Below are 27,910 nucleotides of genomic sequence, written 5' to 3' on the forward strand. Positions count from 1 at the left end.
ATCTTAAAAAAAAGTCTTTACCTTTATTTGTTTAAATGTAACACAGTACTGTACTGTATTTGCATTTGAAGGTGGTGAGGGTGTCTCTGCTGCTCCCTAGTTGCATACATCCGGTTCTGAATGAAATATGTGGTTGATTGGTCAGTTTATGATTCTGGTGCTCATTACTCGATGAGGTTCTACTGTACCTTTCAATCAGTCAGTTTAGCACACTCCACAATAGCAAAGAAGCAAGGAAAATTTTGGTCAAGAATATTGGGAGTAACGTGTTGTTGTGTAAAGACCTTTAATATCCTCATAGAGAAGAAAATCTGTTTTTAAGTGCTCATCCAATTAATTCTGAAATGTAGTTTTGATAGTACCAGACAGAGACTAACAGAAACACAACACTGGGAAGTAAAGGAAGTCTATTACCCTTGCAATTAATTATTTTTTTCTTTATCAACCATTTTGCCAGGAAAGCAAGGGTTCTGTTACAAGCAGAGTCCCAGGGATTATCCATGACTATCCCTCTGTTTTTACAATAGTTCTATTTGTGCTCTAGCTAGGGATGTAAGCGACTAGTTGACTTATTGCTTATTGGGTTGTTGAGTAGTGACTTGTCTAGTCACTTACCCTCCCCCCTTACTGCCTCTATTAGACATAGCCAGCAAGTGGGGGTGAGCAGGAGCCACTGCTGGGGGGGGGGGCAGAAAATCCAGCTTAAAAGCCAGTTCCCCCCAGCACTGTCTCTGCAGGGTAGGTGTGGGGAGGCTGAAGCACAGCAGGGAAACAGTGTGAGCGAGGACTGAAGCAGTCCCCACTTGCTCTGGGTCCCAACTGCTGTGCCTCTGCCTTTGAAATGTAGCATGATCCTCCAAGATCCTTTTCCTACATTTCAAAGGCAGAGGCGCTGTAGTTGGAACACAGGGCGAGTGGGGACTGCTTGAATCCCTGCTCGCCCCATGTTCCCCTCTGCACTTCTGCCTTTTAAATATATTAAGAGCCATAGATGCCACTTACTACATTTAAAAGGCAGAGATGCAGCCAGGATAGCGAGCGTCCCACCTCCCCTTATTAGCTAATCGAGTAGTCGATGGAAATTCCATCAACTACTCAATTAGCTAATTAATCGAAATTTAACATCCCTAAGTCTAACATCATTGTGAGTTAGGGATGTAATAGTGTAGTCAACTAAACGATTAACCGGTAAGTGGGTGCTTATTGGTTAACACTATCAGTTACATGCATCCACTCCCCACTCTTCTGCAGCTCTGCAAGTACATTTTTTAGTGGGCTGGCCAACAGATTTGCTCATTCCCAGCTTGCGCCAGATCCAGGCATCAACCCCTGCTGCAGCTCTGGCAAAATGCAGGACAATGTAGCACTTTAAAGACTAACAAGATGGTTTATTAGTGATGAGCTTTCGGGGCCAGACCCACTTCCTCAGATCAAATAGTGGAAGAAAATAGTCACAACCATATATACCAAAGGATACAATTAAAAAAAATGAACACATATGAAAAGGACAAATCACATTTCAGAACAGGAGGGGGATGCGGGGGGGGGGGGGGGAGGAAGGAAGGTAAGTGTCTGTGAATTGACGATATTAGAGGTGGGGAGAGTGGGATGTTTGTGAGTTAATGGTAGGGGTTGATGCCGGGATCTGACACAAGCTGGGACTGAGTGGTAGCAATGCTAATCCATATCAATTAATCATGTAGTCAACAAAATGTTTGTCAATTACATAGTTAAAGTATTACACCCTTCTTAACATTCCTATTGTGAGTAGGATTTCATTACGTAACAGCTAAACTAGAAAAAGCAAAAGCAGTGAAGATCTGGGACCAGGTGAGAAGTGTGAGATATTGTAACCAATCCTTTTCTGCAGCCTGATGTCATTTACATTAAAATGAATTTGGTACTGAAAGTAGTTTACACCAAAGGAGTTGCATTTTTGCATCTTTACCTTGTACTAAAGTCATCACCCCAGGTCAGCCTTTGAATGGTAAAGTGAAAGAGAGATCCACCAGCCCAAATTAAATGTTATATGTAGATATATATTTTTAAGAAGCTAGTAGGGAAAAAAAGCAATTCATGAAATCTTTATATGCACTTTTATGGAAAACAAATGGCAAAAGGAATATTCAAACTTTGACGTGTGGAATTATATTTATAACTATAAGACTTATCCAGCATTGCCCAGGTCCTTCAGCGCAGGGAGCTAGTGGTATGGGGTTGCAGGAGTCAGGGCAGGGCATTGGAGATGTGAGATAGGAGGCGTTTGAGGCAGGAGGCCAGTTACCTGATCCAGTGTCTAGCAGTGTAGAGATCCCCGACCCCACCAGGCCACTCTGAAGCTATGTCTACACTGGCACGATCTTGCGCCACAGCTATGCAAATGAGGCGAAGCGTGGAATATCGCCGAGCCTCATTTGCATAGCTAATGAGCGGCCATTTTGCGGAAGAGGCTCTTGCGCAAGAAGGAGCTGTCTACACTGCTGAAAATAATCAGCGTAACAGCATTGTGCAAGAGGGTTTTTCTTGCACAAGAAGGGGCAGTGTAGACAGCTTCTTCTTGCACAAGAGCCTCTTCTGCAAAATGGCTGCTCATTAGATATGCAAATGAGGCTCGGTGATATTCCATGCTTAGCCTCATTTGCATAGCTCTGGTGCAAGATCACGCCAGTGTAGACATAGCCTGAGGGTAGTATGGTTGCATTCAGTGACCACTCTGCAATACCACTGTCCTCCGGTCAGCCCCCCTCCCTTTCCATATTATGGAAAACAATCTCATTCCAGACAGATCCCATTTTCCTGGCACAACCAAACCCTGACCATGCTTTAAGTTAGGTTAAGTGGAAGGTGCATACCAAATTTGGTGGTCCTAGCTCTTACTGTTTAGGAGGAGTTCTTGAACAGACTCACAGACAGGCAGGTGTACATTTCTAGTAGATAGATGATGTATTCTCAAAGTTATCACTGGATTTTAGATGCAAATCTTCTATTGAAAATTAAAGAGACAAATAAGTCATTGTTCAAAGATTTGGAAATGTCCCACTGTATGTCTAGCTTTGTTCATGTTTGAAATCCTTTTAATTTCTATGCCTTTTGCGTCCTCAGATACCTGGATGCTAGCAGCCCCAGAAGTACCTCGCAAGTAAGATCAAATCAAATTGTAGGACTGTTTTTGAACATCAGATATGCTAAAAGTGAAAATATTAATTGGATGCATTCTTTTGTTTCATAGCTGTCCAGTAAATCATGTTGCTGCCTCCTCTGAGCATCCTGTTTGGATTGGCTGCCTACTGTTCATCTTTAGATAATGGTTTACTGAGGACGCCACCAATGGGCTGGCTGTCTTGGGAACATTTTAGATGCAATACTGATTGCAAAACTGATCCTGAAAACTGCATCAGGTGAGGTAATTGATCAAGAATGTCTGTGTTCTAATTATGACCAAGTTAGGAAACTTCTCAAAGTTTGTTCTAGAACAGGGGTTGGCAACCCCCAGCACATGTGCCACAAGTGGCATGTGAGCCGACTTACCATGGTACACGGGTGGGCGTTCAAACCCCTCCCCCCCCCCCCCCCCCCCCCAGCAGGGAGCTTATGCTGTGACTCCAGCCTCAGTCGCGCAGCTGCAGGCTGGAGCACTAGCTCTGGCTTCCTGCTGGGAGGCAGGGGGTGGGAGAGGTGCATGCACATTTCTGGGCCTGCCCCTGCCCAGCCTGGGCATGCAGCTCCCAGGAGCTAAAGGATTAACCCACCTCCTTCCTTGCTGCCTACAGGCTTCTTGCCTGCAGGACCTGGGCCTGCTCTGTAGAGCTGGGGGTGGGTGGCTGGCACATGCGGCATGCAGAGCTGCTCCCCATAGGCTGTGTGCGGGGTCAGGGAGCCCCTTGCCCAAATGGGCTAGAGCCAGCCATGGACTTTGCCTGCCCCAGCCTCGGAGCTGCAGCCTACAAGCAAAGGACTGGTCCTGGCAGGGAAGTGTGCTCGCTGGTGAGTGCACTGGGGGTACAGGGATGTGGGGCCGGAGGGGGGGTGAAGGAAGATGCGGGCGCAGGATGGGAGGGGGCATGGGGTGATGCAGGGAATCAGGCTGTGGGGGCAGCATGGGAGGGAACTGGGGTTACACTGAGCGGCATGGGGTGAGGCAGGGGATCAGGCTGGTGGGGATCATGGGACTAAGAGGAGCGAGGTTGGAGCAAAGGGATGTTGTGAGGGGGGATACAGTTTTACTTTACAGAAGCTGCACTTTCCTTTACTCCCCACTTCTTTGTCTCCCTCCTCAAAAAGCTATTTGGCTGCATTCGCACCTTCTCACTTTTTATGTGTTACTCCCCCAAGCCCCTCCCACCCCCAGACTCCCTCTCATACCCCCACCCCACACCCTCTCCTGCTACCAAACTCCCCTGACCCTGTGCTCCTCACTTCATCCTGCATCCCTATTCCACTCTCTGGTAGCCCTGTCCCACACATTGAACCTCTCGTTCCCACCCCAGAGCCTAATGGGGGGGCGGTCCACAAAATCCATTAACTCTGGAACCCCAGAAAAATAAATGTGGCCTATGGGAAGCCCTGAACCTCAGTCCTCCCTGTTCCTTCACCTCACCACATGGGGCTGGAGTGCCAGAAGAATGGGGTGTCTCAGTTGAGGGCCACATCAATGAAAGTTGGGGGTTTTGGAGGAGTTTTTTTGCTTCTCACTTGTGTGGTCCCCAACTGATTCTGTGGGTCAGTGAGCCCCACCCCTGCGATAAATAAAGTAAACATTGAAACATTTTTATTGGACATAATATTTTACTTTCAGCAAAAATATTGGAAGTAAAATATTGTAATTTCTCATATTATTAGAAATTTAAAATTTGAAGAGATTAATGTTTAACAATTTAAATTAAACTATTCTCCCCAGTTGCAGCACTAGTAAAATGGCTCGGATGGAATTACATAATTAATAGTGAGTTTCCATCAGCAACTGGTAGTTCGCAGAAAGGTTTTCTTTGACCCAGGGAGTCCATCGGGTGCACGATGGAGAGTCCTTCCCCCTCCCAGGAAAGTGGCACGGCCCAGGGCAAGAGGGTTAAATCTTGGCACACCGCTTAGGAAAAGTTGCTGGCCCCTGTTCTAGAGATAAGAGAATGTTGAACAAACTTTTGAGGTTTTGTCTGTATTAGTCTCTATAAAAAGACAAAGAGTGAATGCATTGTGTTGGTACAAATATACTGTTAGTACAATGTTTGTGAGAGTAGAGCTTCCTTAGTAACACTTCTATAGTGCTATGCCTACACTGCTCCCATTTTGCGCAAAAATATGCAAATGAGGTGAAGCATGGAATAATTAAGGAGGCTCCGTTTTTGGGCAAAACACTACTCTTGCACAAGAGCCGTTCTTCCACATTTTTTTCAGGAAGAATGGCTCTTGCGCTAGAGGGGGTTTTTGCAGAAAAGCCTCTTGTGCAAAAACGGAGCCTCATTAATTATGCAAATGAGGTGCAGCGATATTCCACACTTTGCCTCATTTAAATATTTTTTGCGCAAAACGGGGGCAGTGTAGACATAGCTCTCATGTTAAAGTACAACAGAATGCTGGTGGTGAGATGCCATGGGAATAGAGGTAGTATAAATGCTTACATAGATTTAGGTAAGATTTTAGGATAAGAATAAACCCAGATTAAGTCAGATACAGTAGACTGGAAGAAGATTTTGAATAAAAAATTCTCAATTTATTTTAAAGAGCTTATTTATGAAAGAAATGTTTTATTTTACTACTCCAAGGAGAAGAATGGTGTATAGCAGTTGTCCCTGAGGCTACCTTATAATAATTCTAGTCCTACACCATTTACTGAAAGTGTTTTTATGTGTTTTCCCTTTTTTGACCTGAGTCTTTTGTTCAAAGAATTCTTGTAAAATTCAGGAAGGTTTTCCCCCTTTCCCATTCTCTTATGAAGAAATGTTTATATTATTGTCCCTATTTTACATGCCAATTTTTATCCTTTTATCTTAAAATCTCACTTGTGGAAGCCTTCATAGACTTCCTAGATCAGTGATTTTAAAACATTTTTTTCCTCAACCTAACATAATTTGACTAGAGTTTGAGCTCTGGAGTTGGACTGAGGATGAGAGCTTTGGAGTGTAGGAGTGGCCCCAGTTTTGGGAGGGGGAGTCATGGCAGTAGGAGGAGGGGTTTATCTTGAGCGACTCCCAATCAGGGATGTAGCCGAGGTGCTAAGGCAGGCTTTCTGTTTCTCTTGGCACTGCAGCCCATGCTGTGCCCCAAAAGCAGCCAGTAGCAGGTTCTCAGCCAGTGGGAGTGCAGAGCCAGTGCTCAGGACAGGGGCAGTGCGCTCTTCCCCGACACACACACCTAAGAGCCAGGCCTGTTGCCGGCCACATCTGAGGCACAGTGCCATCTCAGTGCAGGCAGATAGCCTGCCTTAGCACCCACACAGGTCACCTGATCCCCCTGCAGCAATGAGACCCAGTGCTTGACATTCCACAACCCAGTAAAGCAGGGATGGCCAATCCGTTGGAGACAAAGAGCCAAAATAGGGGTGGATAGAGTGTGAAGAGCCACGTACCGGTGGGGTGGGGGAGAGAGGTGTAAGCTCTGGGAGGGAATTTGGGTGCAGGAGGAAGTAGAGAAGAAGATGCTGGCTCAGGGAGGGGGCTCCAGGCTGGAGACTGTTGGGGTGCTGAGCAAGACACAGGTTTGTGGCTGTGAGGGTGAAGGAGTTTGGGCTGGGGTGTATGAGAGGCTAAGGGCAGGGAGGCTGGGTGTATGACGGGCTCAGGACACAGATTTGCAGTGTATGGATGGTGCAGGAGTGTTGTGGCAGAAGATTGGGGATTTGGAGGTGCAGACATTTGGGGATGTGAGAGGCTCGGGACAGGGAGTTCCAGTGTATGATAGGCTCAGATTTGGGGTCGGGGCAGTGCAGGAGTGTTATGATGCTGAGGCGAGATGGGGGTTTGGCCCCAATTGGGGGCTTGTTGGCCAGGCTTCTTTTTTAAATAAAATATTATGTCAAACACAAAATGTTTCAGCGTTGTCTTTATTTATGAGAGGAGCGGGGAACCTGTTTTGAGTCAGGGGTGACTGACCCACAGAAAAGTCAGTCAGGGTGACACAAGTGAGATGCAAAAAAACAACCCTTCCAAAACCCCGAAAGCCTCACTAATGTGCCCCCAACTGTGCTGGTGGGCGCCGGGGACAGGGTGCTGGGGCAGGGTGCTTGTGGGTGCTGGGGAAGGATACTCATGGGGGAATCTGGCCAGGGGGAGCTGACAGAGACAGCTGGGGCCAGTACCTGGGGATCCCGGGTCTCAGGAAGCATGCTGGCTGCTCTTCCCTTCCCCTCCTCTCGCCTCCCCCATCACCCCTCCTGCTCTAACCCAATCCCCCTCACCTTCCCCAGAACCAGGCACCACTCCCCCCTCCCCTCCCTGGAGCAAGGCACTGCCCTCCCTCTAACCCAATCCCCCTCTCTCGCTCTAATCTAATTCTCGGGTCCCAGAGACAGAGCTGCTGCCGCTAAAGCCATGACATTCTCACTGGGACGCCGTGCGCACCCCCTCTTCCCCCCTCCATCCTTCTCCCTTCCCCTCCCCTCTCCTTCCCCAGACTAGAGCCAGGCACCCCCCCCCCCCCGATCTAACCTAATTCTCGGGTCCTGGAGCCACTATCATTGCGCGTCTCCCTCCAGGTGCATACGCTGAGCGACAGGCGCACCCCCCCTTCTTCCCGCTCCCCAGAGCCAGACACTTCCCCTCCTCATTCTAACCCAGTCCCCTCCCCCAGTAACCTTATGCCCAGGTCCTGGAGCCGCCACCACCCCCTGAGACCTTTCCAGGGCCTGGGCTCAGCAGCTAGCTGCTAGCACATGCAGGCTGGCATGCTGTGTGAGACCCGGCCTGCACCTGCAGGATATGACACAGTGCACTGGCGGCTGTGAGCAGAACAGCATGGGCCGTGAGCATGCATGCAGCTCACAGCGGGCCGGCCGTGAGAGCGGGCCGCGAGAGCGGTTCTGGGTTCCATCCGGAGCTGCAGTAATGGGTAGGAAGGTTAGCGTATAGTAGAGTAAATGATTAACCAATAAGCCTAGGGTCATCTGTTAATCCTATCAACTACATGCACTTTTCCCCACCCCTAGAGCAGAGCCAGTGTTTGAGGAGCTGGCATTAAGCAGGCACCCCACAAGCGCCAAATCCACCTGCCCCACCTCTCTCCCATGCTGCTGCCTCCAATAGTGAGGCAGCAGTGTGAAGGGTGAGGAGGACAGGCAGGAGCTGACTTTCAAGCCAGTTCCCCATGCGTTTTGGCTCCCGTGGAACCACCTGAGTTGGCAGCAGGGTGGGGGCAGGCAGGAGCTGGTGCTGCAGGGAGCCAGCTTAAAAGCCCTTTTCTCCCCCCCCCCCTCAGTCCCATCTCTGCGCTGCTGCCTGCCCCCACTCCTTTTTATAGTAGTTTCCCTTCATTGGGATCAGTGAGTTTCGTACCCTCATGCTACAATCAATTGCTGTTTAACGAGTGCTTGTTTTAAGTTGTTCTTCTCATCCCTTATCTGTTGTTTCCTCATGCTAGTTTTGATCACAACTATCTTGTCCCAACTGATAGGTGTTTGCATCTTCTTTGAGAGCTGTGGTTTCTAACCAGTTCTGAAGCAGTAGCCACTATAGCGAACTAGCTACACTGAAACAGCCAAATAGCCGTATGTGACTACTGGCTAGAGTGTTGGACACCATGGTTGTAGAGTCATGAATCTGCCCTTCATCTGCATCTCAAGAGGGGTATACAGACATCTCCTGGACCTTTTACATCTGTTCTCGGCTTCTCCCTAGAACATCTGGTCCGGTGATGGCCTTCACACTTATCTTCTCACACACACATTCCTCATTCTCACACACACACAACAGGGTTGATTTCTTTGTTACACAGACACAATATGAATATTTAAGCAGGAACATCAACTTATAATTTAAGGCAAACAATCATCCCTTTTACTTATTTCACAATACTCATTCTAAAACTTAAAACTGTAAAAATCTATTCCTGCCTTGGAATCAGCTTCAGATACAAAATTCTGGCTGGTGCACCTTTACCAATGGTAAGGTAAGGTCCTTTCTGCTTTCAGAAAGGCTGGCTGGCAGGATACACGGAGGCACTTTATATTACATGAAGCTACATTTTAGCTACATAACTACAGACTGAGATTTTCAGATCTTTTAGACTAAGGAGGGACAAATCTACTACATACCTAGAAGAGATTTCTTTAAAGAAAAGTTCAGGAGCTGGAGGAACTAGCCATTTTCCCTATGACTCAGTGGCCAGCCAGCAAGGCATAAGGTGGCATTTTTTAGGTGTAATTGCCATTTTTCTAAAGAAATATAAAATTTTTGTCCTGACTCTGAGGTCCCTGCAATCAAATACAGGTAAGTAAAATGTAGAATTTCAGTACTTTTGTTAATGCAATCTTCTGTTTGTTTCCAGCGAGCACTTGATCAAAAGTATGGCAGACAAGATGGCAGAAGATGGATGGAAGGAGCTGGGTTATGAATATGTGAACCTTGATGATTGCTGGTCTGCAAAGGAAAGGGATTCACAGGGTAGGCTTCAGCCAGACCCAGACAGGTTTCCAAGTGGTATTAAAGCCCTTGCTGATTATGTAAGTTAAGTAAAATACATGTACTTACATACTACTTTCTCACTATGCTATCTCATGTGTAGGTGTTAAAAATAGAATTTTCTTGTGAACATAGTTATTTAAATAAACTAATTAGAAAAAATATGCATAATATACTGCAGAACTCAGTTAAATGTCAACTAAAACGTCAACCTATTTGTCTGAAAAAATGACAGGGAATGGCTTAATTATAATATGTATAAATGATTGTTTACATATCTCTAAGGGAAATACAAACTGGATTTTCATTGTGCCTGCACAGATAGATGATGATCAGTGGACACTTAGGGTTAATCAGCATTATTCCTTGCTTCTCAGTGCCTAACACCCTTTGATCCCCACCTCTCCGCCTTGTGCCCTTTGACCCCACCCTCGCACTCTCCAGAGCCAGGCTGCCTCCTCTAGGGAATGTGGCTGTTACTGCCGCACAGGCAGGGGGAACAGCTGTTGGTGGCGCGCACGCTCTCTCCTCCTTCACTCCCCCATGGGTAGGGGTGGGGAGAGCCCTCACCTGGTAAGAAGGAGGGGGGGGAAGCGCCTCCTGCTCTGCCTCCTCCTGCCATTGCCTCAGCCCTAGCACCACCACCAGCCAAAATTGGCCGCATGGGCAGGGGGAGCATTCGTTGGTGGCACGCGCACTCCCTCCTCCTTTGCACGCCCACCTTCCCCAAGTGTCTTGCACCCCCACGGGTAGAGCCGAGGAGGAGAGTGTGGAGCTCCGGCCAGGCCACCATCTTACCTGGGTGGGAGGGGAAAAGAGGGAGGGAGGCACCTCCTGCTCCTCCTCCTCCCCCCCCAGCCCCAGCCCCAGCCCCAGCCCCAGCCCCAGGCAAGATCAGCTACCATGGCTGCCGGAGCTGAGACGTCATGAACAGCCAGCTTGAGCTCCAGTAACCACTGCGTCCTGGCAACCAGCAGTTCACAGACCAGCACCAGTCTGCAGACGGGCAGTTGGTAACCACTGACATAGAGAACCAGGACCCACACTTCTTGGTTTCTAGTCTTACTTCTGCCCCTTACTGTGTGACCTAGGGTAAATCACTGTTTTCTTTTGTTTCTACCCAGTGTATATAAGAATGCTTACCTACATCTTAACTCTTGAAGTATTTTGAGATCCAGGCATGAAGAGGAGCAGTAATTAACCTTTAACTATATTTTTCACTATGAATACAAGGCAGCCATTATTGAACAACAATCGGTTTTTTAGGACTCTGGTATGCAAAGGCTGTCAGAAAATCACTGCCATAATAGGCAGAGACCTCACTAGCAAGTAGCCAAGAAAAAACCAACTGTGGAATAGTAATGGAGATATTTTACAAACGAAAGAGGGATTCTGTAGGTATTAGAAGACGAGTAACCTGGAATCATACATTAACTAGAATCCCTTTGATTGGCTTTACAGGTTCATTCCAAAGGGCTGAAATTTGGAATTTATAGTGACCTGGGTAACTACACCTGCAGTGGCTACCCTGGCACCACACTGGACACCATTGATACAGATGCCAAAACATTTGCAGAATGGGAAGTTGATATGCTGAAGCTCGATGGCTGCTATTCCAACTCATCTGTTAAAGCGATAGGTTTGTTTCTTAGGATTAACTTTTGAACAAGGGAAAAGATGGATCAAGAGTTTTGTTTTGTTTATAAATTAAGCTAATTACACTTGGATTATTCAGGTTCATAAAAAAGCCTGTACAGTCTTCAATTTCTGTTAAGTAGTAGGCTTGCTCTTCATCCCTGTTTTTAATCCCCAAATAATTTCTATTTATTTTGTGTGACTAACCATTGATATTTGTAAAGCTCAGTATCAAATTGTGATCTCTCATGTTCTTGATCTGAAGGATGCTTCTTCCCATCCCATTCATAATGCAGTTTTAGCTCATTTTAAGTAGAAACAAGATTTGAAATAGGGCCTTTGTTTTGCATTCCTTGAGCACTCAAAGTTCAGCTAAGTCAAGAGGATCATGCCTCTCTCTTTCTGGGTCTACTTTCTACTCCCGCCCATCTCTTCTCTCAGTCCCCTTCAAGTTTTCAATATAACATTTTAATAGAAATATGGGTCATGTTTGCTCATCCCATCTAGTATCTTGCCTCAAATTGCAATTAATAAATGATGCTTCAAGTGAAAAATTTTGTGAACTCCACGTGATAGATCCTGAGCATCCTCAACCAGGGCTGGGTTGACAATGGTGTCAGTAGTGCCATGGAGCCGGGCCTATGCTCAGAGGGGCCCCGTCTTGCTCTGCTTGCACTGTGCTGAGAACCCACCAGCCCAGGCCTGGGCAAAATATGGCTCAGGGGCTGGATCCGGCCTGCCAAGCCACAGGATCCAGCCTGTGGACCACTATGCCAGGACTGTCAGGCACTCAGCTGCCACAGTTTAAAACCCAGTCCCTGTGCTTCTCTGCTCTGCAAGGAGGGGGAGGCTTCACGTGATCTCCCTGCTTCCAGCCCAATCCTCAGCTCCTATTGGCTAGAAACAGCCAGCCACTTGGAGTTGAGAGATTGGCCTGAGAGACTGGGGCAGCTGGAGTTGAGATGCATGTGAAGGGAGCAGCTGCAGTTTCAAGTGGGCTGGGGCTGCAGAGTCTAGCTTGCTGGCTATGAGACACTTAGGTAAACTCCTCCCAGCCAGCACCTGCCTCTGGCACCCCAACCCCTCCTGCATCCCAACTCCCTCCCCAGATCATCATCCAAACCCTCTGCACCCCCTGCCCCAGGTGACAACTTCCTCTCAGACCCTGTACCTCCTCCTACATCCCTCCCCCAGGCCAGAATCCTCTCCTGCACCCCAATTCCCCTGACCCAGGTCACAACCCCTTCCTCCACCCAAAGACTCTCAGACCTCACACCATCTCCTGCACCCCAGTTCCTTACCCAGTGTGTCCTTCTGCACTCAACCTCCAACCTAGACTCTGCACCACCTCCTCAGAAAAGTGTGGCCGTTGGCCACTTACCAAAACTTTGGAGTGGCCCCTCACCAAAAATTATTGCCCATCCCTGCACCAGCCTATCAGAGGCAACAGCGCAGGGGGGCAGATGGTAATTGGTACATGTGGAGAGCCGGCTTTTAAGCCAGCTCTCCATGCGTGCAGGCTCCTGTGGAGCTGCATCTCTCCCCACCTGCACTGCCTCCCACAGAGGCAGCAGCACAGAGGGGCAGGTGAGAGCCGGTGCTGGGGGGAAGACAGCTTAAAAGCCAGCTCTCCATGAGCACTGGCTCCCACAGAGCTGCCTGTACCCCATAATGCTGCCTCTATCAGAGCTTGCATGTGTGGAGATTCCATAATTTGCAAGAGGAGAAGATTTAATGAAGCAGTTGCAGTCTTCTGAAGGATTCATCACTGTCCAAAATATAAAGCAAACTTGATGGACTGCAGATTTGTTCTGTGGTGGTGAATCCTATTGATGGGACAGTTTGATCCATACACTTTAAGTGTGTTCATGATGGGGATCATTTTCTTTGGGTGTGACAGTTTAATATTTATATTTGAAAAATAAATTTTTGTTGAATTCACATTTTTTGGTTTTGTATGCAAGTGTGCATGCTAGGGATGCTGATAATCATGTATTTGTGTAACTGCTGACATTTTTAGCAATTATGCATTTACACGCAGGGGGACAGGCAGGAGCCAGTGCTCGCAGGGAGCCAGCTTTTACGCCTGCTCCCCCCAAGCACTGGCTTCTGCCTGCTCCCTTCCTCCCCCACCTCTGATAGAGAGGCAGCAGCATGGGGGGAAGGGGTGGGTAGGCAGCTCCATGGGAGTCTGTATGCACATGCTTGAAAGCTGTCTTCCTGCATGTATTGGCTCTTGCCTGCCTCCCTACCCCCTGCACTGCTGCCTCTCTGTCAGAGGCAGGGAGGGGGCAGGCAGCTTTTAAACCAGCTCCTCATGACCACCGGCTCCTGCCTGGCCCTCTGTGTGTAAACATGTTTCTGCTATAAATTTCAGCAGTTACACATTTACACCAATACATGATTATTAACATCCCTAACAGAGACCTCAGCCTGCCGAGGAGCATAACAAATACACCAGTAAAATCTTTTAAATCTTTTATTAAAGGTTAAAAAAGGGAACACGCTTACATAAACTATTAAATCTTTTAAACAATATCCCTTAGTCCCTTTCTCTTTAGTTGTAGTTATTAAAAGGCAAAACAACAACAAAACAGTTTGATAGTCTTTTAGTCGGTTCTAAGATCGTAAAATTGGCCTTTTAGGAAACAAGAAAAAGTTGGTTGAGATGGGCTGCAGCTTTTGTTGTTAAGCTCAGATCCCATTTTCTAAAAAGCAGAACAAAAACATACACAAAAGGAGAGAAAAAAGCAGCTCCTGCTGATGGTGTTGACTCCTACTTGCTACCTCCTTCCTAGAGAAACATAGACATGACAAATGTCTAGTCAGTCACTTTGTGAGCTGACAAGCTTGTACCAGCATCAGCCTGTTTTATGATATTGCTTTCAACTGCCTCTTTGCTTACAGGCTTATAGCAGTGTGGCAAAATATATGGTCTTGTCCAGCCAACCCAGAATTGTAATAGTCAGAGGGCAAAAGTAGGAGGATAGGAAAGAGAAGAAACACGGACTATGGCCTGAGTGACAAAGCTTCACATCCTCGGTGATATTCAGGGTTTAGTTAGTGGAGATGCTGATTTCCTTTTGGTCCCTCTCTCTGGTCCTGCCTCATCAAGATCTTCCTCAGAATAAGGACAAATAAAGGGCCAGCGGTGTAACAATGAATTCCAGGGTCCAGGAGATAGCCTTGATGGTAAAGTTCACTTCTTCCAGTCTCCTTATCTCCTAATCAGCAGTGATTGTTAGCCTGCAGGCAGATTTTCCCCCAAAGTCTTATTTTGAAAAGGAAGGTGAAACAACCTATCCCCTCATTATTTTATCCTGCAGTCAAGCATAATTTCTGACATACCAGCTATAGACCATTGAATTCCAGTTCCATGCTACTCTTGTTTGAGGCACATTCTCAACAATCTTTGGATTATATCATTTCTGTTTTGACTAACATAGTTTGTCTTCCTTTTGCACCTTTTTCTGTCACCATTAATTATTACACTAGAACTTCAGAATTATGATCCTTGGGACTGGTTGTTCTGTACTCTGATATGTTCAAAGCTCTGAACACAAGTTATGGATATTCATTCAAAAGTTTACAACTCAGCACTGACTTAATACACTTTAACATTTTACCATACAGAAGAAAAATGCTGCTTTTCTTTTTTTAGTAGTAGTCTACATTTAACACAGTACTCTACTCTTTTTAGTTTTTTTCGTCTCTGCTTCGTCTGTGTACAATCAGCTCCAAATGAGGTGTGTGGTTGACTGGTCAGTTTGTAAGTCTCTTGATAGTCTCAGGTTCTACTCTATGTTGTTGTGACATTATGAACTTTTTATAATTGATCTCACAATTAGAGTAATTTTGGAGGCCCAATAATTAGTAGAGTACCTTTTTATAAACTTATTCAAGTACAAGAAAATAAGTATTACTAAGTCAACTGTTTTGAAACCTAAGTTCTGTGTGTATAGAACAAGTGCCAATAGAGATGGTTTATGATTTGTTTTAATAGGTGAATCTCAGATAGGGTAATTAGGACTATGTTCCCAGACTGTTATAGTAAGTGCTTAGAAAGGAAAGTTACTGAGGGGGACAAGATCCTGTGCTTGCAGCACCTCTTTTCTCAAAAACTTATTCATCTGGGAAATATGTCAATGGAGGGATGATAGGAATTACTAGAGAACTTTTTGGGTGTCTGGCTGATGAGTCTTGCCCATATGCTCAGGGTTTAGCTGATCGCCATATTTGGGGTCGGGAAGGAATTTTCCTCCAGGGTAGATTGGCAGAGGCCCTGGAGGTTTTTCGCCTTCCTCTGTAGCATGGGGTACAGATCACAGCTAGAGGATTCTCTGCATCTTGGGGTCTTCAAAGTATTTGAAGGCTTCAATATCTGAGATATAGGTGAGAGGATTATTCTGGGAGGGGTGGGTGGGATTCTGTGGCCTGCACTGTGCAGGGGGTCAGACTAGATGATCATAATGGTCCCTTCTGACCTTAAAGTCTATGAGTCTATCTGCATAAGGGTTTTCAGGAATATAATCTCTTCAGGATGTTCCATTTTCTGCTGATCTAAATTAGAGTCCTTGGTTCTTTCCCAAAACCAGACTTCCTTAATGGCAGCATACTATAATGCTATTGTGCCATTCAGCTCTTTTCATAAACACTGGTTCAGAAGTATAAGATTATTCCAATCACACATGTATTTTGGGGAAAAAAAAATCTTCCTCTTGCCGAATAACTTGAAAATAGAAATGTACAAAAATGGTTTTGTTACTTCCGCAGAAACAGTCAATTTTGGGCAGGCATGATCATAAATTGCATAAACTCTTTGTAAAGGAAGCCTTTAATTAGCCTTGTTCCATATATAATTCATGTTCCGTATGTAATTCTCCATGGAGCGTTTCCACTCTTATTTTTGTAAAACAAGAACAAGTAAAAAACTAGAACACTATTGCTATTATTATTATTTAACTTGTTAATATTACCTTGCTTTACTATCGAATACTCTGTTTTATTTAGGCTACCCAAAGATGAGCATTGCTCTGAATAAAACAGGAAGACCTATTGCTTATTCATGTAGCTGGCCAGCCTATGAAGGAGGGCTTCCCCCAAAGGTATCTCTACTGTCTGTTTTTATTTTATTCCTCTTTAGCTGAGAGTATTTAGCTAACAAGAACCTCTTGATAAAATGGCTGGAACTTATTTGAATTAACTGCACCCACATTACTCCTAATAGGTTTCATTCATTCCTGCATACTGGCACCACCTCGTTAGATGTACAAACTCACTCCACTAAGGAAACATCAAAGTCTTCTGCTTTTCAGCTGTATCTAGGAGAAAGCTGTGTACTGTAGATACCAGAGTCACCATTCAGATAATGAATATGACATCTGAAAATAAACTAGCCTGTTAACGGTGTCTAATCTTCTCAGTTTACAAATAGCAACTAAACCACTGCCTTAAAATCAGTTGTTTTCCTTTGGGGGAAAAACACATTTAACAACAGATATATGTTTTATTCTAAGGAATATTTTACTCCTTTAGAAATTTTAAAAAGCCTTATTTGATTTTCTGGAGAACAGTTCAGCTTATTGTTTTTTAAAATATTTTATATCAATACTTTTTGTGAATTTGGTGATGGACAATACTACTTATATATTATAAACTCTAACAAAACAGTATTTATGTACATTGTTTTCCCCATCTACTTTTTTGTCCGAGAGTTTATATAATAATTTTTAACAGCCTGTTAGTTCCAGCTCTGAAGCCTAGTGATCCACTTAATTTGATGGTGTCATAAAGGTGAGGGGTGATTAGACCCACCACTTAGCAAGTAGTGTTGGTAGAAAAGCAGCAGAAGCAGAACAAGGGAGAGGAGGGAAGAAGGGAACAGTTAGAACAGAGGCAGCTGAAAATCAGAGCTGTCCAAGTTCCTCAGAGATCTATAATGGCAGTAGCAATCTAAATGTAATTTAGTGTAGTGTAAATGTAGTAGTGTAGTGTAAATGTAATTTATTCAGTGGCTATAGAAACATAGTAATTTATTACATGGTTGTGATGATCACGTATGTAGCATACCTATAAATATTCCTTGTTTTTATTAAGGTAAATTATACCATACTTGGTGAAATTTGTAACCTCTGGAGAAATTTTATTGACATCCAGGATTCCTGGGAGAGTGTTCTAAATATTATTGAGTGGTATGGAAATAACCAGGATAAACTGCAACCTGCAGCTGGCCCAGGAAGATGGAACGATCCAGATATGGTGATGTTGTCTTTTTAAATATTTTGTAGTCTGTTGAAATTTTAACTAGAGCCTAATAAAAAGATAATTCAGTAAGACTTTCAAAAAGACAGCTGTGAACAGCCAACCAAGAAGATTGATACTATGCACAAGTGTATAATAAACCATGTCTAGCAGTTAGAGCAGAGGACAGAGTTAGAACTCTTGGGTTCTACTTCTGCCTCCATCACCAACTCACTGCATCATTATTTTTACCTCAACTTAACAGTCTGCAAAATGGTACAATACAATTAGAGAGTATTTATAGCATAAGATGAATATAGGGTTAGAGTTAGCATAAAAGAAGCAGTGGCTACTCAGTCATTAAGGTTGCACTGTGTTTGCATTTAAATTGATGTAAACTATGTTCACATTTAATGGTCTCGGGGAAAAAAATCAGCTAGGAATTGCACATGGATCAAGCCAAAACATTTTTAACTATAAGTCAAGAAGAGACCCAACCACACCCACTTTTATGGCAGGGGCAGGACTGCTGCTTTGGCAGCCTTGGGGCTGACCGCTGGTCATCTGTATCAACACCCATGACTCCAGAAGCCTTGAGGCTGACAGCTGCTCCAATATTAACCTGAAAGAAATTATGGAGGTCCCAAAAAGTAACGGAATCCTTGACCTCGGTGACAGAATCATACCCTTCATTATAATCAGCAAGTTAATAGCCTAAAAGTCCAAAATGCTTCACAATCTCGTGAAGTTGTGACACAAATATATTTAAGAGGAAGGGTGGCAAAATGGAGCCATTAGTGAACCTGGCTGGGATTACGCTTGAAGATAGATGCACAATTTATTACCTAAAATTCCTCTACAAAATAGCTTAGTTGAAAAATGCTGGTAAACATTTGAACAAATATTACAGTAAAAGGGGAGCAATTAAAATAACCTTTCAAAACCTGAATTGCTCACTGATCCTGGTGGTGTAAAGAGAGAAGAGTACATTTTGTTGATGAGCTGGTAAATTTAAGATAATTTTCCAAGTCTGCAGAGGCATTATTGAAACAGAATTTTGTCATGGAGGAGAAGATATAGTTTATTCTATAAACAAATTAATGTTGTAAGCATTTTGGGGAAATGCTCTATAAAAGACAACATTAACAGTCCAGTTGTGCAGCTTTCAACTATTAATTTAAATAAGATTTCTGCATACAGAGTGCTTGCAGGACCATTCGCTAACATGTAATGTAGTTTGGATTCTACATTATCATTCTTTTAGAAGAGTGACATTTGCATTAGCTGCTTGGGGTCCTAATCCTGTACCAGGACACTGGGATTTTGGTTTATGATTAGGACTCCACAATATAGACAATTTCATTTAACAGTATCTGATTTATTTCAGCTGATTATTGGTAACTTTGGCCTGAGTTATGAGCAGTCAAAAGTGCAGATGGCATTGTGGGCAATCATGGCAGCCCCTCTCTTTATATCCAGTGATTTAAGGACAATCTCTGAGGATACCAAGTACATCTTGCAAAACCAGCTGCTAATTTATATAAATCAAGATTCTCTGGGAATTCAGGGACAGCGTATTATGCAGGTACCCGATTTGCTAGTTGTCTGCTCTCTGTATTTTTGTTTTGGGTTTAAAATTATGGTTCTGCTATATCTCATCACCATGCTCTGCCAGGAACTCACACTTGGCAATATGGGCTTGATCTTATTTTTTTTCCCCCAAGAAAGGAAGCTTCAGAATTCCTTTTTTTTAAGACAGCTTTTCCAGTCTTTTGGTAATAAACTTGTGTTGTATGATTTGTTTTAATCATTTAATGTAGCTGGAAAGGTAGAGGAAAGATGTGTTATTTTACACTCTCCCTTCAATTATTTTTCCTGCCATACTGTCCTCCCTTTCACTTTCTGCATAAATAGTTTACACATTGATTGGATACAAATGAATGGAATGGACATCCATTTTTGACCTGTTTACACATAAGTAACTTACACTGGCATTCACATCACCAGTGAATTTGGCCAACACACTTCCACAGGAGTTGTACCATCTTAGGGTGTGTCTAGACTACATGCCTCCGTCGACGGAGGCATGTAGATTAGCCAGATCGGCAGAGGGAAATGAAGCCGCGATTAAAATAATCGCGGCTTCATTTAAATTGAAATGGCTGCCCCGCTCTGCCGATCAGCTGTTTGTCGGCAGATCGGGGCAGTCTGGACGCGACGCGCCGACAAAGAAGCCTTTCTTGATCGGCACAGGTAAACCTGGTTTCACGAGGCATACCTGTGCCGATCAAGAAAGGCTTCTTTGTCGGCGCGTCGCGTCCAGACTGCCCCGATCTGCCGACAAACAGCTGATCGGCAGAGCGGGGCAGCCATTTCAATTTAAATGAAGCCGCGATTATTTTAATCGCGGCTTCATTTCCCTCTGCCGATCTGGCTAATCTACATGCCTCCGTCGACGGAGGCATGTAGTCTAGACACACCCTTACAGTTTGGACTTTGGATTTTGTTAGAATGAAAAAAACTTAGCAATTTCTGTGCTGAAATATATAGCAGTTTAGGCTCCATATAATATTTTCCTTTTAAGGAGAATGTCACTTGATCCAGTGTCAACTTGGATTAAAGAAGAATGTAATTCAGGTGGCAGTTTACTAACTCTGCTTCAGAGTTACTTTTTCCTTATTTGTTTGACTTTTCTCTAGATCTATAGGTTGATCATAATACTTGCTTAGTGCTCGTGGACTTGAGAGAGTCGGAATAGCTTTGCAGTCACCTAATGTGGAGCACCCATGGGGACATCGCTCGAGGAAGAGGAGGTTACTCACCTCGACAGTAATGGATGTTCTTTGAGATGAGTGTCCCCTTGGTTGCTCCACTACCCTCCCTTTCTCCCCTCTACTTTGGAATTCTGGTCTCCTCCCTGATATCATTCCAGCATAGAGAAGGAACTCAGGAGGGAGGGAAGGAGCTCTCACATGCACACTGCCTGCCACCTAGGAGCATGCGGCTTGTTTGTGTACTGCTGAATTGGCATTATTGAAACAGAATTTTGTCGTGAAGGAGAAGATATAGCTTATTCTTATAAACAAATTAATGTTGTAAGCATTTTGGGGAAATGCTCTATAAAAGACAACATTAACAGTCCAGTTGTGCAGCTTTCAGCTATTAATTTAAATAAGATTTCTGCATACAGAGTGCTTGCAGGACCATACGTTAACATGTAATTAGTTTGGATTCTACATTATCATTCTGTTAGAAGAGTGACATTTGCATTAGCTGCTTGGGGTCCTAATCCAGTACCAGGACACTGGGATTTTGGTTTATGATTAGGACTCCACAATATAGAAGCTAAGTATACTATTAATTCAAACTTCTCTACTGAAAGAGTTGTCATCACATCTCAGGGTACAGCAATTTTAATTTTTCCATGAAAGAATAAATGAACTTTGTACTGTTTCCCCCTGCTGTGCCTTCAGGTTCCAACAGGCTGAATAGTGAAACATGATAATCATTTCAGTAACCTGTCTGCCAAAAGAATGCAGCAGTACACAAGCTCATAACAGGCTACACAGTGTGCCCATAAAAACAAAACCAGAAGCCAATTTAAATAAAGTTCTATTTACAGGATTTTTAATGTTGACAGTTTCCTTTCAAATAACACACATTTTGATAGAAGAAACAGGAGAGAGAGTGAACTGTTAATGTGAGCCTCATAGTCAACTGGTTCTGCAGTGCATACTACTACTTCAGTCTTCTAGTTGTTCCATTTTTCTTCTGTTCCAGCCATACAGTCCTTCAAAAACTTAAAAAAGGTCAGAGTTGGTTTTTTTTTTTTTTTTTTTGTTTTTTTTTAAAAACAGCATTGGATAGATACAGGGTAATGGAATTTTTTTTCTGCCTGGTAAAACTCTAGTACACAAACTGACGTAATCTATCTTCCCTGTTTTTGCAGTAATACTATTGCATAACATAATAAATGCACAAAACCAACAACAACACTAGCTATTAGGGCAGTCAGGCAATTAAAAAGTTAACTGTGGTTAGTCAAGCTCTTATACAATAGAATACCAATTTAAATATTTTGGATGTTTTCTATATTTTACAAATATTTATTTAAATTAAAAATGCAAAGTGTACAGTACTATCTTTGATTAAAATATTTTCATTGTAAAGAAATGAGGTGAATTGAAAAATGCTAAGTACTGCAGTACAATCTTTATCGTGAAAAATGAACTTGTAAATGTACAATTATATATAAAAAAGAACTTCATTCAAACAAGGTGATGCTGTCTACAGTATCACCTGAAAGTGAGAACAGCTGTTTGCATAGCATTGTGGTAGCCAGCATCACAAGATACTTATGTGCCAAAGATAATGTCCCTTCAAACTTCAACCACGAAGGGACATATCCATGCTAATGAGGGGTGCTGCTTAATAACGATCTAAAGTAGCATGGACTGATACATGTCATTTTCATCATCTAAGTCAGATTCTAGTAGCAGAAGGTTGATTTTCTTCTTTGGTGATAGTTTTTTTTCTGTAATTTTTGCATTAGAGTGTTGTACTTTTAAGACTTCCTTAAGTATGCTTCATACCATGTCCCTCTCAGATTTTGAAAGTCACTTCAGATTTTTAAATCTTGGGTTGAGGGCTGTAGCTAATTTTAGCAACATCACATTGATGCCTTCTTTGTGTTTTGTCAAAGCTGCAGTGAAAGCGTTCTTAAAACAACATGTGTAAGGTCATCATCCTGCAGAATGCAGGAAAAACAGAGCTGAAGACATACAATTGTCTCTCAAGGAACTCAGTCACAAATTTAATTAACACTTTTTTTTTAAACAAATATTATGAGCATGGAAGCATGTTCCCTGGAAAGGAAAGACATAAAAATCTTTAGCATATCCGGCACATAAATACCTTGCAATGCTGGCTACAAAAGTACCATGCATATGCCTGTTTCCACTTTCAGGGGACATGAATATGAAGTGGGCAGCATTATATACCATAAATATAAGCAAACTTGTTTGTCTTGGTGATTGTGTGAATAAGAAGAAGGACTGAGTGGACTTTTAGGCTCTAACGGTTTACTTCCCCCTCCCCCCTCCCAGAAAAGGTATGTAACAAAAAATCCTACATTTGCAAGTTGCACTTTCATGATAAAGCACTACAGTACTTTTAGGAGATGAACTGTATTACAATTATTTGCACTGCACACTTCGTATTTTGTGTTGGTAATTGACATCAATTTGAAAATGTAGAAAAACATCCAAAATATTTAATTAAATAATTAAATTTTCCAAAATATTTAATACATTGATTATTGAACCTGTGGTTAACCAGGTTTGTAATCACAAATTTTGAGTTAATTGCATGAGTTAATTCTTGATTAATCAAGTGCCCTACTAGCAATGTAAATTGCAACATGCATTCATCCAGCATCATCAGCTGCTGATTGAGAGAACATTTGAGTCAACCTGAACATATTAAGAGCAGTGTGTGCCATTCAGTTCTTGTTTCATAAATCTGTCTGGACACTGATTTAAGTTTTTTTAAGACACGTCAGTCAGAGATCATTTACTCATTTTAACACATTGCACCTTCACCTCCTCTGGGAGAAAATTTTAGATTAGTCCCCTCAAAACAAACAAAAATGTTATTTATTAATCATCGCAAGTGTCCATCATGGAAAAAATTCATAAGATTATAAAAGGTATACAATAGCTTGCTTACATTTTTATAAAAAAAAAAAAACTGGAAAGGACACCATTTTGATCTGATCTCTGCATATTTTCCAATGTTGTGTGGCGAGGTCGAGCGGGCTAGCGTGCGGGGTCGCCTCGCTTCTCTGCTCACCTGCGCCTCTACCCCGTCTCTTCCCCTGGGTCTCTGCCCCTATGTCTCTGCCCCTGCGGCAGCTGCCGCTGCGCCCTGACTTACTCTCAGCCCGGGGGCGGAGAGGGCTCTCCACCCTCGGCCCCACTCACGGGCCGGCGACGGGGGTTTGCCCTCCAGCGGGCTCGGCCCTCTGCACTCCTCGGGTGGGGGGGGTCGGAGTCGTCCGCCGCCTGCCCCCGTCCTCGGGTCCCTGGGGTGGGTCGTCCCGTGATGGGTCTGGGCTGCGGGGGTCCGGCGCTCCTCCTCCGGCCCTCCGGCATGCCTCCCGGGGTTGCCTGCGGGAGTAGAGGGAATGCCACCAGCTCCCCGCTCTTCCGGCCCCTCCCCCTTTTGAACCGGCACGCCAGGGAGGTGCAGCTCCACCCCGTCTGCCGTCCCCCTCCCCCTGGGTCCTGCCGCCTGCCGCGGGCGGCGTGCCTACCGCCGTGCACACCCGCCCGTTTGCCTCCCTGTTCAGCGGGCTCGGCTCCCGCCGAGCGCTTTCCCCAGGGCCCTGCCCGGCCGCGCCGCCCGGCACCTCGGCGGCGGCGCAGATGGCAGTGCGGGGAGCTTCTTCCCCGTCACATGTTGTAATGTAAAAATGTGAGTGGATATATGCTGCCAAACACAGCATACAAAGGTAGTTTTTTCTTAAGACAGTTACATCTGGCTGTAGTAGGCCTCTTAAACCAAGATGTTCAGGTCAGGAACCTGTGTTCAGTACCTAAGGGTATATCTACACTGCAATAACACACCAGCCTCTGGCCCTTGTCAGCTGACTTGGGCTTGCAGAGTTCAGGCTCCAGGGCTATACAATTGCAGTATAAACATTTGGACTTAGGCTGGAACCTGGGCTCTGTGTCCCCCATGACGGAGGAGGGATCCAGAACCTGTATTCTAGCCCAAGCATCTACCTTGCAATTTTGTAGTCCTGTGAGCCTGACTCTGATTAAATGGGGCTGGGCAGTAGGGACCTTCCAGCCTGTGGGGCTGGAGCAGCCCCTGTACTAGAAGAAGGGCTGCTCCAGCCCAGCTTCTTCACACCCTGTGCTGGACTGCCAGCTCCCAGCCACATGGGCTGGGAGTTAGCAGCCTCACACGAGGGTGGAGGAGGGCTTCCGCCCCATGCAAGTCTGCTGACTCCCAGCCATGAGCCTGCACAGAGGAGCCAGCAGCTCCCCTCTCTCCCACAAGGCTGTGGATTCCCAGCCTGTCAGCCCACATGGTCTGGGAGCCAGCAGCCCTCCTACCTCTGCCCTGCCGCATCTGTCGCTGCCGACTCTAAGGTGTCGACTCCCATTAAGGGTGATCCTTACCCAGTAACCAGTTAACTGGTTAGCCGTCCATATCTCTAGTAGACATACCCTTAGGTACTTTTAGTCTCAGCATAAGTAACATCTGGAATCCAGAGAATCCCTACAGCAGCACCTCTTGCTTCTATTTTCTGAAGGAATTAATAGCTAAGAGAGATGGCCCATATTTTGCTCACCTGCATCAGGTCTGTATTCCCATCACATCTATCTCACAGGGATTTCACACAGCTTAAAAGTAGTACTACTACTAGTTTACATGTAAATTAATTATATAGTGGTGACAGTTTCTATTAATAGTATTGTAAATACAAAGGGATGTTTAAGTTCCATAGCCCTCCAGTTTCAGAAATGATGATGTAAAGACAATGAACATGAATCCCCACAATATACTTCTATTTTGACAGAGCCATCATTTTGAAGTATGGAAGAGAATCCTGGTCAATGGACAGTTTGCAGTAGCAGTTATGAACAATGGCACTGAAGGAATACCGAGACTTTTTGAAACCAATTTAGCACTGATGGGTATCCTGGATTGCAAGGAAGGATACAAGATCTACGATGTTTTGGAGCAAGTGTTCTTAGGAGATTTTGCACTGAATACAACTCTTAACATAAAAGTTACTCCAACTGGGGTAGTCTTGCTGTTTCTCAGGCCTCTGTGTTCTTTCACCGACTTTACAAAACCAGTCTTGAGAGCCTAAGCACTTGTATTGCTATAAAGAGATGTTAACTAGGGTAATTACAATCGAGTTCACTGTGGATGGGAGCTAGAGTATAGGAGTTTTGTATCAGAAAGATATCAGATGCATTATCTAAAATGCATTTGAAATGTCTGTCATCTTTCAACTATTACTAGACAAGTAAGTTCTTGAAGCTGCTTGAAGTGCTACTGTAAGTTCTATATTAAATATATTCCCCAAGGAATAGGTTGGGTGTGCAGAAGAGAAGAAAATAGCATTTTCTGAGCAGTACAAAAACCAAGTGGCTGATCTTTGTTTGTTTAAAAGCAAACAAACAAAGAGCCACTTTGAACCCTTCAGACCTTTCCTTAGATAGATATGGAAATATAGTACATATACCTTTATTTAGAGACACCACAGAGATTGCTAGACCTGAAATATAATAGTCTCTCCTTTTCTCTCACCACTTTTTTTTTCTTTACACTGAGTTTCAGGATGTTCCCCAACTGATGATGAAGAAATTATGTATTTCATAATGAAGACTGCAGTCCAATAGGAGCTAAATGAACATAGATAGTTAACAAGATATTTAAAAGATATTAAAATGAGAGCACATATGTGCTACCTGAGGAAGAATGTGGTCCTTAAACTTTTGGCCATTCAGCCACATGATTGAGAACAAACCTAAGATGCTAGGCTTTTGCTGCAACTTGTATTTAAGAAACAAAATGTGATATTAGGACTTCCATAGTCTCCCTTTCTGCCAGCTCTGTATTTAAGAGCCAAACGAACACAAGGCTTGAAGGCAGTTTCGGACTATGCAGACCTTTTCCTGGGGCAGTGGTATTTATGGAGTTTTCTTAATAACAGGACATATAGAATACAAGTTGTTTGGGTGTTGGCTTGTGGTGCAGACTCCATTCTATTTTGGGGCTGTCAGCTTTGATAGAGCATTTCTTTAAAAGATTACAGCTTTATTCTCTGTATAAGCAGCTGAAAGGCAACGTGCTCTAAGGGCCTGAAAATGCAGAATTGAGAGCTAAGAACTTATTGCTGCTTTGCCCAGCAGTCGTCCTTTGTGGTTTCAACTGTTCCATGCCTGGGTTTCCACTTCTGTAAAATAGAACTCTGAATGCTTTCCTACCTCACAGGCATGTAGCGAGAATTGATTTATTTTCATGTAAAGTAAAATGCAATTGCTCTATAAAATCTTGCATCTTAGGCTTTTGATTAGGTAATTTTACAGCATTTCCCTTCAGTTCAACAACACAGTACTGGTTTAGCTAAGGGAAGAATCTGCCCTAAGGTGTATTCTATCTATTCACTCATGTCTAAAAGTTTCACTAGTAATCAGTTTTAATTTTCATCTTATTGCAATTTCATCTTATTGTACATAGGGTCAGGGAACCTCTTTTTATAGTTAAACTGTAACCGCACCTTGTTATGCAAAGTGCAATTACTTTGAATGAAACAAATAAAGTGTTCTTTAAACGGTCAGATCACTTTTCAGAGTTAATTTGTTTAGAAGGAAACTGAATTTACAGTGATGTTTAATATAAATTAAATATTGTTCCAATCATCAAGTGTGTGAAATACACTGACAAATGTGCAAGAGTTCTTAAAACCATTTAAAAACACAACCTTAGCTCATGTAGTTTACTATGTAGTGCATCATTTAAATAGCAGTATTTATTAGGGATGTAAAATTGATTAATTAGCTAATTTAATAGTTGATAAGGTTGCCTCAACTGTTGCTACACTTCAAAAGTGTGGGCTGCACGGGCCAGTAACTGATTCAAGCAGTCCCCCACTGGCTCTGTGCTTCCTGCAGTGTTTCAAAGTGGCATCGCCACATGGAGCCCAGGGTCAGTGCAGGAGTTTCCAGCTGGCCCTGGGCTCCATGCCAGTGTTTCAAAGCAGCAGACCCCAGGCTCCACACAGCACTGCTGCTTTGAAACAAGAAGGGCTGGGGGGGGAGGGAGGTGAGGGAAGAGCGATTAGTCGACTAGTGTGTGACTAGCCGATAAGCATTTGTTGACTAGTCATTCCACATCCCTGTTACTGACTGCAAGCTGATCAAGCATGAGGCTCCCCATGGCATTTCAAAGCAGCAGTGCCACATGGAACCCGGGACCAGCGGGGCAGGCCCCAGTTGACCCTGGGCTCCCCATGGGGCTACTTCTTGAAGCACCCCTCCCTCTTCCCCCTCCTTGCTGCTTCTTTCTGATAGAGGCAGCAAGGGAGGGGGAAGCAACTAGTCAACTAGCATGTCGACTATCCAATAAGCATTTGCTTATCAGATAGTCAACTACTCATTCACATCCTTAATATTTTTACGGATTCTAATAGCAAAAAAACTAATAGTGTCTCTGATTAAATCAAATGGGTAAAGAATATCAATTGTACAAATGATCAGCTATTATGTCCTGCAGACGCAGTGGGGAGCCTCAAGCAGACTCCCTGCGTGTCCCTCCCAAAACCGCTCAGAAAAGCAGCTACCACACCCATTTCTCTTTCTGAACAATGGGAGCTGCCTATTTGAATAACAGGCAGAGCATGAAGA

At 44.1% G+C, this 27,910-nt stretch overlaps 1 protein-coding gene across 4 annotated transcripts in view; it reads left to right on the top strand.

Moving 5' to 3' along the window:
• The window catches only part of LOC102457826 (alpha-N-acetylgalactosaminidase-like), a 30,414-nt gene extending 3,570 nt beyond the window's left edge, over positions 1-26,844 (top strand). For 2 of the 4 annotated variants that reach the window (XM_006134122.5, XM_006134125.5), the window contains exons 3-10: positions 3,103-3,139; positions 3,230-3,398; positions 9,475-9,649; positions 11,070-11,247; positions 16,254-16,348; positions 17,340-17,501; positions 18,871-19,068; positions 25,072-26,844. In XM_006134122.5, coding sequence (XP_006134184.3) covers positions 3,244-3,398; positions 9,475-9,649; positions 11,070-11,247; positions 16,254-16,348; positions 17,340-17,501; positions 18,871-19,068; positions 25,072-25,368 — 1,260 coding nt within the window. In that variant the 5' untranslated portion in view covers positions 3,103-3,139; positions 3,230-3,243 and the 3' untranslated portion in view covers positions 25,369-26,844. The remainder of the gene's footprint in view (positions 1-3,102; positions 3,140-3,229; positions 3,399-9,474; positions 9,650-11,069; positions 11,248-16,253; positions 16,349-17,339; positions 17,502-18,870; positions 19,069-25,071) is intronic. The other 2 variants (XM_006134123.5, XM_006134127.5) reach the window with 1 other exon arrangement.
• Positions 26,845-27,910: the final 1,066 nt, after the last annotated feature.

This window comes from Pelodiscus sinensis, chromosome 15 (assembly GCF_052426305.1).
Source record: "Pelodiscus sinensis isolate ZL-2025 chromosome 15, ASM5242630v1, whole genome shotgun sequence".
In the NCBI taxonomy this organism is placed as follows: domain Eukaryota; kingdom Metazoa; phylum Chordata; order Testudines; family Trionychidae; genus Pelodiscus; species Pelodiscus sinensis.